Below are 18978 nucleotides of genomic sequence, written 5' to 3'. Positions count from 1 at the left end.
TAAGGAATTAATCCATTTTGGAGCGTGTGGTTGTCCATTTCAAGAAGTGTTGTTCCTAGCTCGAACCCTTGACATTTTGATCATCCTATATATCTAGTGATGTCTTATACCACGAGACCAACATCTTGTTGGTGGAGAAATTTGAATTGAATAATAGTATATGGTAACACATGAGATTTTGACAAGATGTGTAAGTGTGTGATGGAACACCACATGTGCATGTGATTGGTTTATGAGCATGGGATGTAGGCCGCAATGGTACTAAATAAATGTTATACAATCCAGTCCCATATGGTCCTGCTATTTAAAAATATGAGAGAATAAAACACCGTTGGAGATAAGTGATCCTTGTTCGATTTTCTGATACCTATGTCCTGCTCGGTTTATATGATCAGTAGTCCTGCTGAACTGTACCTATGACAGACAACATAAGACATATTATCATCATAACGTCTCTCACTCTCTCTCTTTCTTTCTCTTATGCTTTTGCTTTAATTCCTCTATGTAACATTACTCATTTCTCCACCATGTTCATCTTCTCTACTAAACCATTCATTATTTATCTCTTCACTACTTTCTTCCTTGCTATTCTCTTTACCTTCTTCCTCACTCATTCCAATGACCACAATTATTCATCTCTATCAACTACACCCTCTCTCATTTCTCTTCATCAATCCACAACTCATCAAGTTTGGCCTGTATGTCACACTTGATTATCAATGAATGAATCGTTGATGGGGTTGTTAAAAGATTAATGCTTTGTTGTTTTTGGCTTGTTGGGGTGGTGCAGGAATTGAAATTCAGTTGGAGACTTGTGTTGGCCACAGTCATTGGTTTTCTTGGATCTGCTTTTGGAACTGTTGGTGGGGTTGGTGGTGGTGCCATTTTTGTTCCCATGCTTACTCTCATTATTGGTTTTGATACCAAATCTGCTGCTGCCCTTTCCAAATGTAATCATATTCTCTTTATAAATCTGGTGTATGCTTTCTGCTTTTACTTATGACTCCAATGTTTTAAATTGCGGACCGATTACCTGATGCAACCGCAATATTGCAGTTGCACTTACGCAACCACATAACACCGCAATTACGAAGTGACTCTCAATCATAATTATGTGGCCACAATATTGCAGTTGCACTCACGCAACGACATAACACCACGATTACGAAGTGACTCTGGATCATAATGATGTGGCTGCAAGCCCGCAATATTGCAGTTGCACTGATGCAATCGCATAACACCGCAATTACGAAGTGACTCTGAATCTTGACGATATGGCTGCATCGGGCTGCAACGCAACCACATCGAGCTACATTAGGTCACATCGGACCGCATTAGACCATATCAAATTGCATCGAATTCAAAAATATATTTTTAATCAAAAAATAATTCATACTGCAAAGGCTGCAATCTACGACCACAGTGATTATCTGCAATTTAAAACACTACAGTTTTGACTCTAGAGTTGGTACTTTTTTATGTCTTGTAATAAAAAGTTTGGTGCTAATGTTGACTCCTATTTATGAAGGTATGATAATGGGGGCTTCAGCATCATCAGTTTGGTATAACCTGAGAGTATCTCATCCAACAAAAGAGGTTCCTATATTAGACTATGATTTGGCTCTTCTTTTTCAACCTATGCTCATGCTTGGTATCACTCTTGGTGTTGCTCTTAGTGTTGTTTTCCCCTACTGGCTCATCACTGTCCTCATCATCATTCTTTTCATTGGTCTGTCATAATAACTATTAACTCAAAAGTTTACTACAAATATGAATCACACAAGTCATATTTTGAATTAATCATTACTTAGTGGTGGTATAATTATTAATTTTTGGTTGGTATTAATGTTTAATTTGGATAGGAACCTCTTCAAGATCTTTCTTTAGGGGAACCGAGATGTGGAAGGAAGAGACTAATATGAAGGTAAAAGTTTCACCATTTAAGTAGTATTTGATAAACATGTCTTAACAGAACATGAAACTATCAACAAGGCATTGTTCTAGTGGTATAAGGCGTTGTTCTAGTGGTATAATTCTTGGAAGCGACATATATTGGGAGAGACAGCCACGACCCGAAAAAGATTAATTTATTACCCAAAAAGTGAAGAATACCCTTTATAGTACCAAAAAAACCAAACATTTGGACAAAATAGTGTGAAGTACAACGAATGTTTTTGACTAAATTAAAAGGGGTGGAATCAATGATGTTCTGTTCCATCATGTTCAATCCACACATGAAAAAGAGTTAAGACTTAAGAGTACAAAAAGTTGAATATTCTTGTAATCCATATCAGTAGAAGCATTTTCATTTTCACAAAAATTTACCCTTAACTACTTTACTTCTCTACTTTCGTTCTTTTCTGGTTGCAGAAAGAAATGGCTAAGCAACTAGATACTGCAGTTAATTCCCATGGTGAACGTAAGAGAATCTTATACATTTCAACTTTATATAAGATTTTAATTCAGGGTCTTCTTCTAACTTTATAATAATTCATTCATCAAAGTAAAAAGTACAGAATCTTTGAAAAGATAGTAACTTCTTTTCTATAAAGGTAGTTTCTTATGTGACTTTATTTCCTGATATATGCAGTTTTAATAGACACAGAATACGAGCCTTTGATTCCTGAAGAAAAGAAAACATCTATGGTATATAAATTTCTCACAGATACTTATATAAATTTCATTTCTTAGTAGATAAGTATGGAGCTGACTTTATTTTTTCTTCTTTTGTTTCTCAAACCCATTCAGCAAATTCTTTGTTTCAACCTTAGGTGGAAAAGGATTCTTGTGCTAATGATTGTGTGGGTTTCTTTCCTATTACTTCAAGTCATCAAGGCAAGTCCCTCTCTCTTTCCTATTGCATTTTTATATATTTTTCGATTTTAACAGTTTGGTCTCTTAAAATTTGAAAAACTCAAAATGGTCCACGAAAAATTCAATTGTGAGTCAAATTAGTTATTTTTAACATGTTTTATAACATTTGGTAGACACTAATTTGACCCACATTTGAAATTGTTAGGAACCATGTTAGGTTTTTTTCCAATTTTTTAGGGACGAAACTCGTAAGGTCGAAAAACATGAAAGACTGAAGTGAGTATTTACTCTCCTCTTTATTTACAAAATCAATTTGGTGTTTGTCTGCAGAATAATGCAAAGGTTTGCAGTGTATGGTATTGGGTGCTTTTCAGCTTACAGGTTTGATGAGAACAACAATCACATAAACTCAACTTGTTAATAACTTATTATGTAGTGGAAGCAGAGATACTTATGTTTTTCACCTAATTAACCTCTTTATGTTCCAGTTTCCTATTGCACTTGTTGTGTTTGGCAATGAAGCAGTGAAGTTATACAAAGATCACAAAAAGAGGTTGAGCACAGGAAACATTGAATGCATTTGTGAGGCTTCAATTGAATGGACTCCTTTGCACATTACATTTTGTGCAGTTTGTGGCATTTTAGGGGGAACTGTTGGAGGTTTACTTGGTTCTGGAGGTGGCTTTGTTTTGGGACCTCTTCTCCTAGAGATTGGTGTTATACCTCAGGTACATTATATACGAACAATGATCTGCTGTCTCAAACCATGTCCTAAATCGTGTTACATACCAATGACAATAAAGCAAAAACAGGAGAGAAAAAATGAATGTTTAATTTTTTTAATTGACATGGCATGTTTTCATTGGTCCGAGACAAAGATTTGGGACGGCAGATCCTTGTTCCAGTTTATACCTTTTCAATTGTGAGACAGTTAATTTTTTTTAACTGACATGACATATTGTGATTGGTTCGGGACAGACTTCATGACATACTTGGGGACAACAGATACTTTGTCGTTGCATCTAAGCCTAAAAATTCATTTAACATGAAAGGAAGTGGTTTGTTTAAATTGCAGGTTGCTAGTGCAACAGCAACATTTGTGATGATGTTCTCATCATCTTTGTCTGTTGTGGAATTCTACCTTCTCAAGAGGTTCCCCATTCCTTATGGTACTTTTCATCAACCCTTCAAGCTTAGATATTTTCTTCAAATTTGTTATAGTCTATCAACATATATAGTGCAAAACTTGGGTGTTGTTTTCTAAGTACTAATGAGGGTGTTTTCTAATAAGATTATAACATGCATTCTAATAGGATTATAGGACCACAAGCACCAAAAGAATTACACTAATTTTTATACTTATATGATAGAGAGTGTGTATGTATACTTATTTTCACCTATACCTTTATCTACTCTAGTAAAATCTAATGTGTTCTGATTATATAAAATCTTCTCTACCTTATTGTTATTGTATTTCTTTTGCAGCACTATACCTCACAGGAGTGTCTATTTTGGCTGGCTTCTTTGGACAATGCTTAGTAAGAAAATTGGTAGCAATTCTTAAAAGGGCCTCAATCATTGTATTCATTCTCTCAGGTGTCATATTTGCTAGTGCACTTACCATGGGTAAATAAAAATCAACCACAATTTCTACACCATACTAATGTTTTCTGCTATTGATTTCTATTGTAATACTTACATAGCAGTAGCAAATGTAACCCTTTTTTTCTTTCAGGCGTCGTCGGCATTCAGAAGAGCATCGAAATGATCCACAACCATGAGTTTATGGGATTTTTAAGCTTCTGTAGCAGTCAATAACTTATGAAGTGTGAAGAGAAGAATGTAAATTAAGGGTAGGATAAAAATGTTGATCAATATCTAGTTGACCAATATGAAGACCCTTTTACAAAATGTAATGAATAAATAAGGCTAGCTTGGCCTTAAGTCTTTGAAGACATTGTTTATATGGTTTAGTGTTTGCTACTTGCTAACACTAACATTACAGTATATCATTTGTTTGATATTTGTAACCATTAATTCAATTCTAGATATTTGTATATTCAGGTTATGAGATAATAGCTTAAGGAATGTTGGTTAATGCCTAATTGACCATAAGGAAGATCATATTATCCATGTAATAAAATAAGACTAGATTGCTCTCTAGTATGAGAAAATGTGTTTGTGGTTGAGTTTTAGCTACTTGCTAACTTCAATCTTAGAGCAATGTATTAATTTTTTTTGTGTATTCAGGCAAAGAAAAAAGGAAATGGTATTATGCAGTGTGTTTGCTAATAATCTAGAAATTCAAAGGATGAATATATTTTGCCATCACTCAATTACTATATTAAAGAAAATAGCATACTTGTATTAGTTGTATACATGTGTGATATTTCCTCATCTTTGTAAAATCCATATATATATTAAATTCTATTTTTATTGGATCTTCAGACTAATTAAAAGGTTAAAAATTCGATTCTAGAAATTATTAGGAGAAACAATCATACTTCCTAAAATGAATTAATTCTTTAAGTGGATACCTTAGTAGTATTAGAAAAAACAATATGGATTAATGTATACCTTTCTATACAAAAAAAATCAATTAACTTTTGATTTTGAGTTTAATGATAGTACATTAAATAATATGATAATACACATAACCAAAATAAATAAATAATGGTAATACACTTAACCACGTGTACCTCGTGCTCATAAATGAGTCTGTAGACAATCCTACCAAAATCAGAAAGAAAATCTATGTAGTAACCCCAAATTTAGTTTTGTCGATTATTGTATGTTAACTTTTGCGTTTCTTTACTAGTGCTCTTCGTGTGTGATTCACTTCCATACTATAAAATCATCAATGATCTTCTTCAAGCATGAACATTAGATATAAATGACCGCATAGCGCAGTGGATTAGCGCGTCTGACTTCGGATCAGAAGGTCGTGGGTTCGACTCCCACTGTGGTCGCTGTTTTTCCTTCCTTTTCATTTGTTTCTTACTATTTACCATTCCTAATAACGCATAACCTCAATATAAAATATATGGGTTTTTTTAGCTAGAAGCTCCTTTTAGTATAAATTACTCAGTAAATTTAAAGTTCTTTTAGTATAATCAATGATATTCTCTTACTCTATGAAATTAATCTCTTTTACAGGCGTGTATATGTTCATTCTAGTAAATGTCACTTCCACAAATCAAATTTTTGATATGTTACGATACTTGAGGATTCAGTCAGGCCTTACACCACTAAAACAAAGTTTTGTTAATAATTTTAAAGCTAACATTAAATGAACTTTTTATCTTATAAAATTTCAAGAAATTCCCAAAACACCTCCTGAAAACGAACTAGAATCCAATTTCATAGGTGATTTGTATAATTTTACTAAAACTATGTAATTTATAATATTTAATATGAATCATTTACAATTTTGGGTAGTTTGTACCACGCTTCTCATTGAATTTGGGCTTATTCAGAAAGCCCAGTCCACCAAAACTAAATATAATTCTGGACTGGGCCAAGAAAGTGGTTAGCACCGTTTTCGATTTAGGCCCAAAGAAATTACGCAGTGTCTATTTATCATTTTGATTCTGTAGATAGATGAATTGGTATTAGGGTTTAGTTGAGCTTGAAGCAGCAGCCATGGTTCTCAAGTACGTATCCATTTCAATCTTTATTTTCTCTTAATCATCATTTCCAATTTCTTTTTCCGATTGTTCTTACTCTATTAGCTGTATAATTTATATGATTTCTGATTTTGTATCGTGTTTGTTGAAATTTACCTTATCGCTTTGTAATTAACCACTGTGAAGTTTATGCTACGGTTCTGATTTGTTAGATTGCATGAGAATGAAGCGGTTATGTTATTTTCATTTCATGTAGTTAAGATTCATTCTCCTTCATAGATTGGAGGGTTGGCACATGTTTATGTTTATTTCATTTTATGTGAATTAAATTATTATTGAACATGTCTGAATTTCATTTTTTAAACTTAATAAAGTGACAGTGTTGAACATGTCTGAATATTCAGTATAGAATAAGCCATTTCCACTTCAAAAGTTTGAGAATCATCACTTGCATTTTGAGGAATCTCTTTTTTTTAAGCTGTTTTGAGAAATCTGTGTTTTTGTTAAGGTGTTTTGAGAAATTTATGAAACATAATATTCATGATTGTGATAAGTTGAAATTGCTGAGTTTAGTTTAGCATAAACCAAACAGCGTCTTTTGAGAGTTAGATTGTTGTAGTTTCGAAAATTGTAATACTTAGTATTTCATATTTCCATGTCAGGACTGAACTTTGCCGATTCAGTGGTGCCAAGATCTACCCAGGGAGAGGCATCAGGTTTATTCGTGGTGACTCACAGGTGATATAAATGTGATGTACTTTAAATATTTGGGATGGTGTTTGCTTAATTTGGCTGTGGATGCGCCATTTGATAATATGTAATCATAGCTTCATTATTAGTTGCTAAAGTGATTGTTTCTGTATCGTGGTTCAACAGGTCTTCCTGTTTGTGAACTCAAAATGCAAGAGGTACTTCCACAACCGTTTGAAGCCATCGAAGCTCACATGGACTGCTATGTTTAGGAAGCAACACAAGAAGGTGATTGTTCAATTGAAAGCTTTTGTAACAAAGATTATACAATTAAGATATATAGTTAACCATAAACCTTTTAATTGGCCTTGAAAAAGTAAAGTTGTTATTAATGAGTCTGGTTAGAAGTTGAAAATGTTGTTATACACCTTGTGAATTTGACCTCCAGACTTTACCATGTACTGAGTGATTCTACCACTGTAATTGATTTTGTGTCTCAATGGGATGTGTGTTAGGATGCTGCTCAAGAAGCTGTGAAGAAGAAGCGCCGTGCTACTAAGAAGCCATACTCTAGATCCATTGTTGGTGCTACCTTAGAAGTTATTCAGAAAAGAAGAACTGAGAAGCCAGAAGTTCGTGATGCCGCTAGGGAAGCTGCTCTTCGGTGTGTTTTTGTCCTCTACTGTTGAAGATCTCTTATTTTACTTGCCTTCCTCATTTTCTAACATGTCCATATGTTGCAGTTCATCTGCTTAATCTCATTTTTGCTTACAAGTTTGTATAACATATCTGATTATCTGAATCCACAATGGTCTGCAGTGAAATTAAAGAGAGGATCAAGAAGACCAAGGATGAGAAGAAGGCTAAAAAGGCAGAAGTAACTGCCAAGTCTCAAAAGTCAGGCAAGAGTAATGTTTCAAAGGGTGCAGCACCCAAAGGACCAAAGCTTGGTGGCGGTGGCGGAAAACGCTGATTTCCCAGTTTACTTCCTTTTTTGCGACCATTTCATAGAGTTTTGAAACTTTTGTGTACTCCTATATTTTATTTTCTTGATTAATCTTTTTATTTCACTGTTTTGTCAAACCTGTGTTTGGAGATATAAATTACCCGGTAATTGAAAGAATTTTGCAAGCTGTGCCAGTTTTATGTGAACATGATTCATCCTTTAAAATTCATGTTGTCCATTTATGTTGTTATTGCTTTGGATGTGATTGTCTAAGTTGTTTGGTTTGTTTAGTTTGAAGTTGCCTTCATTGTTTGGCATTGCCTCTTGTTGCAGTGATTAAACTGATTCTCATTTGTATGACTTAGAAACAAGGTTATAATGCAATAGTCATGTATCATTGTCATTTGATTAATGATAACTTCTTATTTGTACATCCGTTATTTGTCCACTCGAGGCTTATATGAGTTACCACGAATGATAAAAATGTAATTTTATGATAAATAAAAGGATAAGTGTGTTATTATTTGTTTTTGTGTGGTATTTGTTTTTCTATTAATGAAAAGGATCCCTGAATGAGAAATATATAAACCTTGTGTAGGATGTATGAAAACCAAGCCACACAAGTTATGAGCATTTTGATATTTCTTATACCACAAATGTTGACTAAAATTCATTCTTGTGGTTCCAAATTTTTTAAATGAAATCTAGTTAAATCGCTTAATACATTATTTTAAATATTATAGGATTTAAAAAAAACTAATACTGTTTATTAAACGAAACCTATGGTTTTCCAAAGCAAAGAGATACTGAACAAAATTTAGTGTAAGATTTTGTTAGATTTTTAGGATGATCAGAATGTAAAGGTTTGATTTCTGGAAGTGACATTTGTTGGGAAGAGTAATCACAAACCACGAAAGTGATTAGTTCTTTATCCAAAAGATGAGAATACTCTTAGTAGTATAAAAAAAAACCCTATGCAAGTTTTCTATTACACCAACAAAACCGGTTGTTTAAATAGAATAGGGTGAATAAGACAACATTGTATAGCAGAAGAACTATCAATGTTAAGATAGGTAAAATGAATCTAAAATTTGTTGAAGTAATTTATGGGACTAAAGTAATCAGTTTCAGGTGACCTTTCTATTACATTAAGGTTTCATAACAAGAACTATTAGCTTGTTATTTAAGAACTTTGAATTTTCAACGGTTCAAGACTTGAAATACAAATAAAAAGGATTTATTGGTGACTATAGTCTTCACTTTGAGATGTAACAGAATTTTCAACGTGGTTGTAGGTCATCTTGTGTTTGCCACTAAAATTTACTAAGTGGAAAATTGTTACTAGTAAGTGCTTGACACTAGAGAGGACAATGATTGAATTACAGAACCACTTTATAAAGTTTGAACCATTGTTTTATTTTTCTATTCCTTTTTGATCCAGCATAAAGGAACTCATAACGTTTTTTAGGTTACTTGTTTGTGAGACATGACATTTGTCTTTTTAGTAACTTGAAAGCATGTCTTGTACCACATGCATTCCAATAAATAGTTACCTTTCATGGTAACTCATACACCATTTTTTTATCGGCAAATGTTAATGAGATTCGAATCCTCAATCTCCTTGCTTTAACCTTTCATCCTATCCATCACTATTATATTTCTTGTAGTGTAAGGAAAAATGATGCATGGAAGTCCATTTTCTTTTGTCAGAATCCATCTATGTAAAACCATGTATTCAAATATTACTTTTTTTTTTATTTCCTTTTTACTCTTTCTTCCATATCATTAGTAGAAATATTAACTATATTAATTCATGCAAAAATAAAAGCGAAATTTGATTACAAAATAATATATTTTCTATAAAATTAACCTATAAATCCTTATACATAAAAGTGTCATTTGTGACATGGGTATGAGTATATATTTACTGATTTAATTTATGGAATGAAATATCATTACTCTTAAAAAATAGTATTAGCATTATGAGTAATTTAATGCAAAATTGCATGCATGTAACAGCAATTATCTCAGCTATAAAAATTGATGACATGGTCTGGGAACAATTTGTTGCAATAATTACCATTAGTTCTAAAAGCATGTATTAATAGCATAATTCAGAAAGATCATTGACAACAAGAAAGAAACCTAGAAAAGTTCTTCTTTAATGAAATTTTTGGTGAACCATAGGCAAAGACATATTTGTTTCAAAAGATGGTGTCACATTGGTTTAGTGATTTTTCAACTATCAGGATTACATGTCCACATTTATGTCTTACTTAGTGTTTCAAGCCAATGAAAAAATTTCATTTATTTAAAAATAAAAATTAATATTTTAATATTATTTTATGAAATTTGATGGATTCGGAATATAGACATAGGAAAATTACGAGACAATTGATCCTGGTCCTTTGAACCAAGCACCCATCATTGTATAACCCAAAAATGAGTTTGACTCCTCTCCTATACTAGAGAGGATAGTATATAGGTAAGATTCAGACGCATAACAAAAATAAAATTTCAATGATACAAATTCTAATTTTTTAAATTAAATATTTTAAAAAACTACCCTCATATTTTGAGTACCCGAGAGGAATCGATGTTTTATTTATTACAATAGCTTAGTGAATGGATCTTTTTATTAGAGTGTAGAAATGATTAGGTGAGTATACTATTACCTTGCCGGTGGAACAAGTAATAGTGGTAGCCAAATATCACGTGAATGATAAGCCATGGGAAAAATATGTACCTAATAAAGGTACTATAATAATAATAATAGAATCCAAAGAAATGATCCAATCTTAGCTGTTTACAAAGACCTTTCACTATTTCTCATGCATGCTAACTATTACTATTCAAGTCTAAGAAGGATTAAGAAGCAATAGAATAATTATAAGGGTCAAGAAGGTGCAATGTCTAGTCCAAGAAAGTTACATGCACATTTCAATTAGGAATGTGAATGTTTTGGTAACACACTTTGTCTAAGTAGATTAGAATTTTCTTCGTTAATGGAGAGGGAAGTACATCAAAAGTAAGAGAAAAAAGTAATATGATATAATATTTTTATCCCATAAATATAATATTTCTCTCGTTAAAATTAAGTGTAAAATCAACAACTTTTTTCTCCCGTCATGAGAGGAGTCTCATTCAAAGACAATTTGGGTAGTGTACTAGAAGAGGAGGCATTGATGAATGAACCACCACTTATGGTGTATTGATAAAGGCACTATATATTACTATTATTAGCAATTAAAGCCCACATATTGTGAGAAAATCTATCAAGGGACAATATGAAATTTAAGTTTGATTCTATTTTTTAACTAATTGGAATTTCATTTTAGGGGTGATAAGTTTGTAATTTCATTTTAGAGTTAAGGATAAATTTATTGGTATAAATAATTCATAAAATTTTACTATGTACATAACTATCGTGAGAATGAAGTATGTCCTAATCATGAGCATTCTAGATCGAACTTATCTAAAATAAAACAAAGTAATAATTTAAATTTAAATAGATAACATTCCTATATTCAAGTAGAATTAGAAGTTTGGAATAGGGAAATAAAGTCTAGAAAAACCTAATTTTTAATAATTTATTTAAATATTATTATTGTCTAAATATTATCATAAAACTAAAATATAACTTACATACTGACCTTAATTAAATACCCCACATTAAAGTTACATAGAAACTAAAGAAGCATTACAAAATTATTATGATTCATCTATTGAAACAATGCATGATACATTATTTTATATGATAGATAATAAAAATCTTAACATAATATTTCTAAAATGAAAAAAAAATCTGAATACTATACTTTGAAAAGGAGATTATTACATTTTCTCACCTTAATAATAGCCACCTTATTCCAGAAAATTAAAATGCAAATGATTATTTCATATTTAATTAGATTGTTTCCTTTCCATAGTTTTAATATTATGATATCCTCATTCTACCTTCCTATGCTTAAACTTGTGGTTGTGGCTTCAACCTTACATCAACATCAGAGAGAAGAAGAGAAGGGTACCCTAACTCCTAAGGGCAACCCCAAATTTTTCTTATAAAAAGCCAAACAAGAAATAGAGACAATGCAATCAACCACAAAGAAAAATAGTTCCTAAAAACAAAACAACAAAATATAAACATTCTCTCCCATTTTTTTCTCTTTGCTCCTCCTTCTTTTATTGTCCCTTCTATATATATATTACTTTCTTTACTTCCCTTACCATTTCATATTTCATTTTCTTCTCTGCTTAAGCTTTTATCAATGTGGTGTTCTGCTTCTATTTTCTTTTGATTAAGAAGCAGAACTAGAATTTTATATATTTGTGTTTTGTTCAAGACAAAAAATTATAAACATCATAAACTCTTGTTCTTTTACCAGATTAAGGTTTCTTTCTCATTTTTTTGAAGAAGCTCATTTTGGTTTATAGATATATAGAACATTGTTTTGTTGTGTCAAAACCAACAAAAAAAAAGTTGTGTATTTTGTGAATTGTTTTTCACTTTTTTGTTCTCTCTAGCTTTTTTTATTTGTGGGGTTTGAGCTAGAGTTACTGATATTCCAGCTCTTCTTCCATTTTGTTGTTTTTTTGCGTGACCTTGAAGCAAAATAACAAAACCATAAAGAAAAAAAAATATTCCTTCTTCTTTAACCAAAGTTTGTTCTTTTAAATATTTTTCCATCTAAATCTTGTTTCTACTTATTATCTTCTAACTCATTCATTCCCTCTTTAGTTTTGTGAAAAAAACATTTCTAATGGATCAACTTTCTTCAACTAATATTCTCCCTGAAGCATTTCATGGTGCCAAAGATGATATTGTTATGCAATTTGCATTGGTTTGGAGCCAAATAAAAGCACCATTGATTGTTCCTTTACTAAGAATAGGAGTGGTTTTGTGCTTATTCATGTCTGTGATGATGTTAATGGAGAGGCTTTATATGGGTATTGTCATTATTTTGGTGAAGTTATTTGGTAGAAAACCTGAGAAACGTTATAAATGGGAGCCAATGAAAGATGATATGGAGTTAGGGAATTCTTCTTACCCAATGGTTCTTGTTCAAGTCCCTATGTATAATGAAAGAGAAGTATGTGTTTTTTAATTCATTTTTTGGGTTCTAAATTCTAATAATTCACTAATTTAATGTGTTTATATGAAGTTTGTAATGCACTAGAATGATATTAAGTTTCATGTTTTTTGTTTGTTGTAAAATTCAGGTTTATCAACTATCAATTGGAGCTGCATGTGGCCTTTCTTGGCCTTCTGATAGGATCATCATACAAGTCCTTGATGATTCCACTGACCCAACAATCAAGGTATCACCAAATTAAGGAACAAATCATTAGTATTCGAAAAAGTTTTACGTTAATTATCAACTACTTAATCGAACATTAATCTTTTATTTGGATTCTTCTAGATTAATTATGTATTTCATAAAGTACAACATAGGCAGAAAATTAAGTAATAAATCATTAGCAGTCGACAAATTTTTACGTTAATTATCAACTACTTAACCGAACATGAACATTTTATTCGGATTCTTTTAGATTAATTATGTATAACATAAAGTACAACATAGGCAGAAAATTAAACAACAGATCCTTAGCAATCGACAAAGTTTTATGTTAACTATCAACTACTTAACCGAACATTAACCTTTTATTTGGTTCTTCTCAACTAATTATGTATAACATAAAGTACAACATAGGCAGGTAAATTTGGACATATATTAATGATTTTATTAAAAAATTGGACCAAAATTGTGAATGAAATTTGTGTATAAATGCAGGAGTTGGTGCAATTAGAATGTCAAAGATGGGCAAGTAAAGGTGTGAACATAAAGTATGAGGTAAGGGACAATAGGAGTGGATACAAAGCAGGGGCTCTAAAAGAAGGCATGAAGCGTAGCTATGTTAAGCAATGTGATTATGTTGCTATATTTGATGCTGATTTTCAGCCAGAACCTGATTTTTTATGGCGCACCATTCCTTTTTTAGTGCACAATTCTGAACTAGCCCTCATTCAAGCTCGTTGGAAATTTGGTAATTTCATTTACTATATAATCTAAAATGAGTTATTAGACATTTCATTGACTTTTATTATAAAAATTAGTGTTAAATGAATGTTTTACAATTTATCTTAGGTATAATATGTATTTGGGTATCTTAAAAAATTACTAACTCTAAACAAAAATATCAATCTTTGCTTAAATTTAGATTTTTGGTTTTTCGATTTTCTTAATGGCGGCTATCTTAGGATTAATCTTGTCTCTTAGGTAAGATAGTAAGTCCTAAAAACAAAGTTTGTTATTTTAAAAAACCGTCGGTGGGTCTTTTTTGTTTTGGAAAATTTGAGTTTGGTTAAGGCATCGTAGGTCCATATTATGGTAAGCGATGGAAATCTTGTTTTCGACGATGTCTCGTTCTATGTCTCAATTTAATCACATATTGATATATAAATAAATTAAAAATTAAAAACAAAAAATAATAAAAACTAACATTTTTATTGACTTGAGATATAGACTGACACAATATTGGGAGAAATGATTTTTGTCCTATGGTAAGTGTCTAGTAGCACCTTCACCCTTCATGGATGCCTTGGATTTAAGCCATGTATTCCTTCTCTTATAGTTCTTTTGTTATTATTATTACTTTGTGACTATAGGACTCACCTTTTTATTGTCCCCTATAACAAGACAAAAAATTAGTGTTATTTCTAGTATCATTTCCCTCCTTAGATTTTTCTTTGGTGCATTTCTTTTGTTTGGTTTCATTTGTCACCATGCTTTATATCTTGAAAAGTTTGAATATTACATTAGTAATTTTCTTTATTATTTTTGGGGTACAGTCTGCCATGAAAAGTCATCAACTACCAAAAGATGATTAAACATGATCATGATATTAAAATTGCCATGGCTAATGATTTATTTATAGTAGGAATAAGTTGTGGTTGTACCATTGTGTAGCCGAAAAGTTAGATAAATATTAATAGTACGTGTGAGATTATATTTGGGAAAAGGGTAATTATATTTGGGGGTATAGGACCCAATAAATGGATCTTTGTGGTAACTTTGAAATTAGCATGTGTTAGATTAGTAACCAAGATGATAAAATAGAAGTTGTTTCAACAAACATGGAAATTTAACCATAAAACCTTAGTAAAGTCCAGAGTTTCAAAGTTAATATTTGGCATGTGTTTTTTTGGTAAATATATTTGACATATCTTTAGCTAACACACACTTAGTTAAATGAGTATATTTTATATTACTTGCTCAAAATCGATTGGAGTAAGACAGAAAATGGAGATAGAGTTTGAGACAAAAAATCTCTATTCCTGTTTGTGAGTGACTTTCAAGAATGCTAAAGCCTATAAATTTGAAATGACTGAACACTGATGGGCTACATCGTCCCCTAACCCTAATTGGTCATAAGTTTCAGTTCTATCGTTCATTATTTCAGGGGTGCCCAAACATTCGAGTCAACGAGTCATAATCTTTTCCGATACTCAAAATCGAAGTGTTATAAAAAAACAAAGGAAAAATAAAATGCAATAATAAACATATCCAAATGTTACTATTTGTGATTTATGTGACAGACCTAAAATATGCATGTGTATTTTAAAGGGTATACATGTTTTATGGGAATAACACAGTTGTTGTTGGTAAATGGCAATGCCATTATTGTGGTAGTTGATAATCATCATTGTTGTTCTTATTATGCTGCTTCCTTTTTTCCCTCTACTACTTCTTCTTCCAACAATTACATGTGCAATTTTAATGGTGGACCTAATTTCAATTTATTTCTGACTCTCTTCTTATGCCAAATCAATATAATTATTACCTTATGACACTGCAAATTTCATGCAACCTATATAATGTTGATGTAACAATTATTTTATTTAATGATTTCAGTGAATTCAGATGAATGTTTGATGACTAGAATGCAAGAAATGTCACTAGATTATCATTTTACTGTGGAACAAGAAGTAGGGTCTTCCACTTATGCATTCTTTGGCTTCAATGGTAACAATAAATAATGTTCATTTTCTATGTGCAATATTGGTAGGGCATGTTATTTTGTGACATGAATATTTATCTAATCTAATGTAATGTGACCTTATAAATGATATAGGAACTGCAGGAGTGTGGAGAATTGCAGCTCTGAATGAAGCTGGTGGGTGGAAAGATAGGACCACAGTGGAAGATATGGACCTTGCTGTAAGAGCTAGCCTTAAGGGATGGAAGTTCTTATACTTGTCTGATTTACAGGTTCCATCACTTTCTTACCAACTCGACTATTATAATTTAATATCATTTTGTTCGGCTACATAAATCGAATGACAACAGACCTACCAAATGAGAGAAAGTGATGGGTAAAGGACGGAGCGCACTTGTGAGGTTTAAACTCGACGCATTCATAATTTATGTTTCGTAACTTATCCAAATTGAACTTAATGTAAGGGATGCTATATAGTTTTATGATTTAATTATGTTATCAACCATGTCTTTATAAAAGTACATATTGTAACTTTCCATATTCTATCATGCCATATCTTTAGAAAGGAAGTTATTATACTACAATAATGTAGCCAAAATTTCATGTTGGTGAGAATTTTTGTAGAACCATATTTTAGTTAATGGTAACATAGTGTAATATTTATGCACCGTCAGTATAAAGATGTATACACAAACTATACTATTGATGTTGATCATTCATTTTTAATAAATCTCCTATGTATGGTTTTGTTGATGTTGATCATCTTAGGTGATCATTTTTAATATATCTCCCATGCATAGTTTTGTTGATATGTTGTAAATTTGTCTCTAACATAAGCTATTTAATTAACTATAGGTTAAAAATGAATTGCCAAGTACTTTCAAGGCTTACCGCTACCAACAGCATCGCTGGTCTTGTGGACCAGCAAATCTTTTCAGGAAAATGGCCATGGAGATTATCAGAAATAAGGTAAAGTTGATTCCTTGAATTATATTTATCCACGATATACGAATAACGGTAAGGTTGATGCTTAATGACCACGATGTCACGGGTTGAAATCCTAGAAAAAGTCTCTCTACTTGCAAGATAATGTTGCATAGATCTACCCACCCTAGAGCTCACAAGTGGGAGGCTCGTGCACTGGGTTGCAATTTTTATATCGGACAAAAATATTGGCTGCTTGTGCTCCAAAACTGATACGGATTTGTTTGTTGATTGCAGAAAGTGACATTGTGGAAAAAGATATATGTGATTTACAGTTTTTTCTTCGTTCGGAAGGTTGTAGCACACATCACCACATTTGTGTTTTATTGCATTATATTACCTGCAACAGTTGTAGTATCTGAAGTTGAAGTTCCAAAATGGGGTGCTGTTTATATCCCTTCAATCATTACCCTTCTAAATGCAGTTGGAACCCCAAGGTCTTAATTTCTCTCAAATTACCCTTTTGTATTTTCCTCTACACTAATCTGATATATGTGCATGACTTTCTCTATAACTTTACTATTTATAATGCAAAGTAATCTTGTGTTGCAAGTAACAATTTTATTCAATGTGTTTCATATATCTCAGGTCACTCCATTTACTGGTATTCTGGATTCTCTTTGAGAATGTCATGTCTCTGCATCGAACTAAGGCGACAATTATCGGTCTACTCGAAGCTAGTAGAGTCAATGAATGGATTGTTACTGAAAAACTTGGAGATGCTCTAAAGGGTAAAGCAGGAACTAAAGCACCAAAGAAGCCTAGATTCAAAATTGGAGACAGGTATAGATATGTACTCTAAGCATTCATTAAACTTATTTCTAAGGTATAACATCAATGTTTCACAAGTGTAGTACCATGAACCTTTGTCATAGATTCTGATTTGTCAAGAAACATTGTTTCTCATCATCTCTTGTTATAAATCATTGGATACTTGAATCAATTTCCGAATCGAAATTCATGGCATAGGATTGTAGTACATTTTTGTACTATAATACATGTTGTTCTGTTTTCTATGTGATAAGTGCTACATGGTAAATATTGAACTGCTTACCTACATTTGTTGTCTTTGTCTTGAAACATCATTAGGATTCACTTGTTAGAACTTGGTGTTGGATTCTACCTCTTCTTCATCGGCGTCTACGATGTTCTGTTCGGGAAAAACCATTTCTTCATCTACCTTTTTGTCCAAGCATTTGCCTTCTTCATCATGGGATTTGGATATGTTGGGACATTTGTTCCCAACTCCTAGAAGGACTTTGCAAAACTCTTCATTCAGCACTTTCAGTATCAACAATTTTGTGATATATTGTGTTTCAAGCTTATATATGCAAAATTAAAGCTTATTAGTATAAGAAAAGGGTGGTGATTCTTTAAGGTTTTTGCATAATCAGAGTCATTGAGTGACTCTAAAAGAGTTAATTAGTTTTCTTGTGAATATTATTAAGCAAAGATATATAACTAAATTGAGGAAGTTATTCTCATAGAAGTGATTTATGCAAGAAGTGATAGCAGCATTCTACTAGCATCATCCTCTATGAGACAAACATCTTTGATTGGATGGATTGTTTATAAGATTTTGTAGCTTTTTCTTTTGTGATTTTTTGTAAAACTTCTTTGTAGCTTTTATTTACATTGTATTTGTTTGAAGAAATAATCAGCTTCAAAAAATTGGTTATAATACACAAAGTTCTAATATTGCATCTTTCTTTATGTTCACACTTTTTTGTCAATGTGGTTTTTTCATATGCCCAATTGTGATATTATGAGAAGGAAAAAAAAATGAATGCAATAATAGTGTAAGAGTTTCATACATTTTTATTATTCATATTTAATCGTTGTTGACTCTTCATAAAAAATAATAAAATGAATGGTAGATAATGTACTTGTTTTGTGTAAATCTTTATATTGATAATACAT

General features: G+C 31.8%; 3 protein-coding genes and 1 non-coding gene across 5 annotated transcripts; all 4 read left to right on the top strand.

Annotated features, from left to right (window-relative positions):
* Window positions 432-5051, top strand: LOC109348350. Its single transcript, XM_019588748.1, has 12 exons — window positions 432-698; window positions 791-950; window positions 1529-1729; window positions 1863-1924; window positions 2371-2419; window positions 2591-2646; window positions 2749-2835; window positions 3145-3195; window positions 3303-3542; window positions 3890-3983; window positions 4300-4440; window positions 4550-5051. The coding sequence occupies exons 1-12, from the start codon at window positions 528-530 to the stop codon at window positions 4630-4632; spliced, it is 1395 nt and encodes a 464-aa protein (XP_019444293.1). The 5' UTR covers window positions 432-527; the 3' UTR covers window positions 4633-5051.
* On the top strand, window positions 5710-5783 carry TRNAR-UCG. Its single transcript has one exon. It is a non-coding gene; the product is annotated as a tRNA-Arg (tRNA).
* On the top strand, window positions 6342-8282 carry LOC109348348 (60S ribosomal protein L24-like). 2 transcript variants are annotated; one of them, XM_019588747.1, is made up of 5 exons: window positions 6342-6467; window positions 7103-7178; window positions 7317-7418; window positions 7646-7814; window positions 7874-7929. In XM_019588747.1, the coding sequence occupies exons 1-5, from the start codon at window positions 6457-6459 to the stop codon at window positions 7912-7914; spliced, it is 399 nt and encodes a 132-aa protein (XP_019444292.1). In that variant the 5' UTR covers window positions 6342-6456; the 3' UTR covers window positions 7915-7929. The 2 variants fall into 2 exon arrangements, with proteins under 2 accessions (XP_019444292.1, XP_019444291.1); XM_019588746.1 differs by lacking the exon at window positions 7874-7929 and adding an exon at window positions 7950-8282 and having other exon boundaries at window positions 6343-6467; window positions 7646-7794.
* On the top strand, window positions 12307-18757 carry LOC109348347 (glucomannan 4-beta-mannosyltransferase 9-like). Its single transcript, XM_019588745.1, has 9 exons — window positions 12307-13166; window positions 13297-13395; window positions 13869-14121; window positions 15990-16100; window positions 16210-16346; window positions 16930-17043; window positions 17296-17495; window positions 17647-17841; window positions 18148-18757. Exons 1-9 carry the CDS (start codon window positions 12837-12839, stop codon window positions 18308-18310), a joined length of 1602 nt encoding a protein of 533 aa, XP_019444290.1. The 5' UTR covers window positions 12307-12836; the 3' UTR covers window positions 18311-18757.

This window comes from Lupinus angustifolius, chromosome LG05 (assembly GCF_001865875.1).
Source record: "Lupinus angustifolius cultivar Tanjil chromosome LG05, LupAngTanjil_v1.0, whole genome shotgun sequence".
In the NCBI taxonomy this organism is placed as follows: Eukaryota; Viridiplantae; Streptophyta; class Magnoliopsida; order Fabales; family Fabaceae; genus Lupinus; species Lupinus angustifolius.
This window is presented reverse-complemented; position numbering and strand designations above follow the sequence as displayed.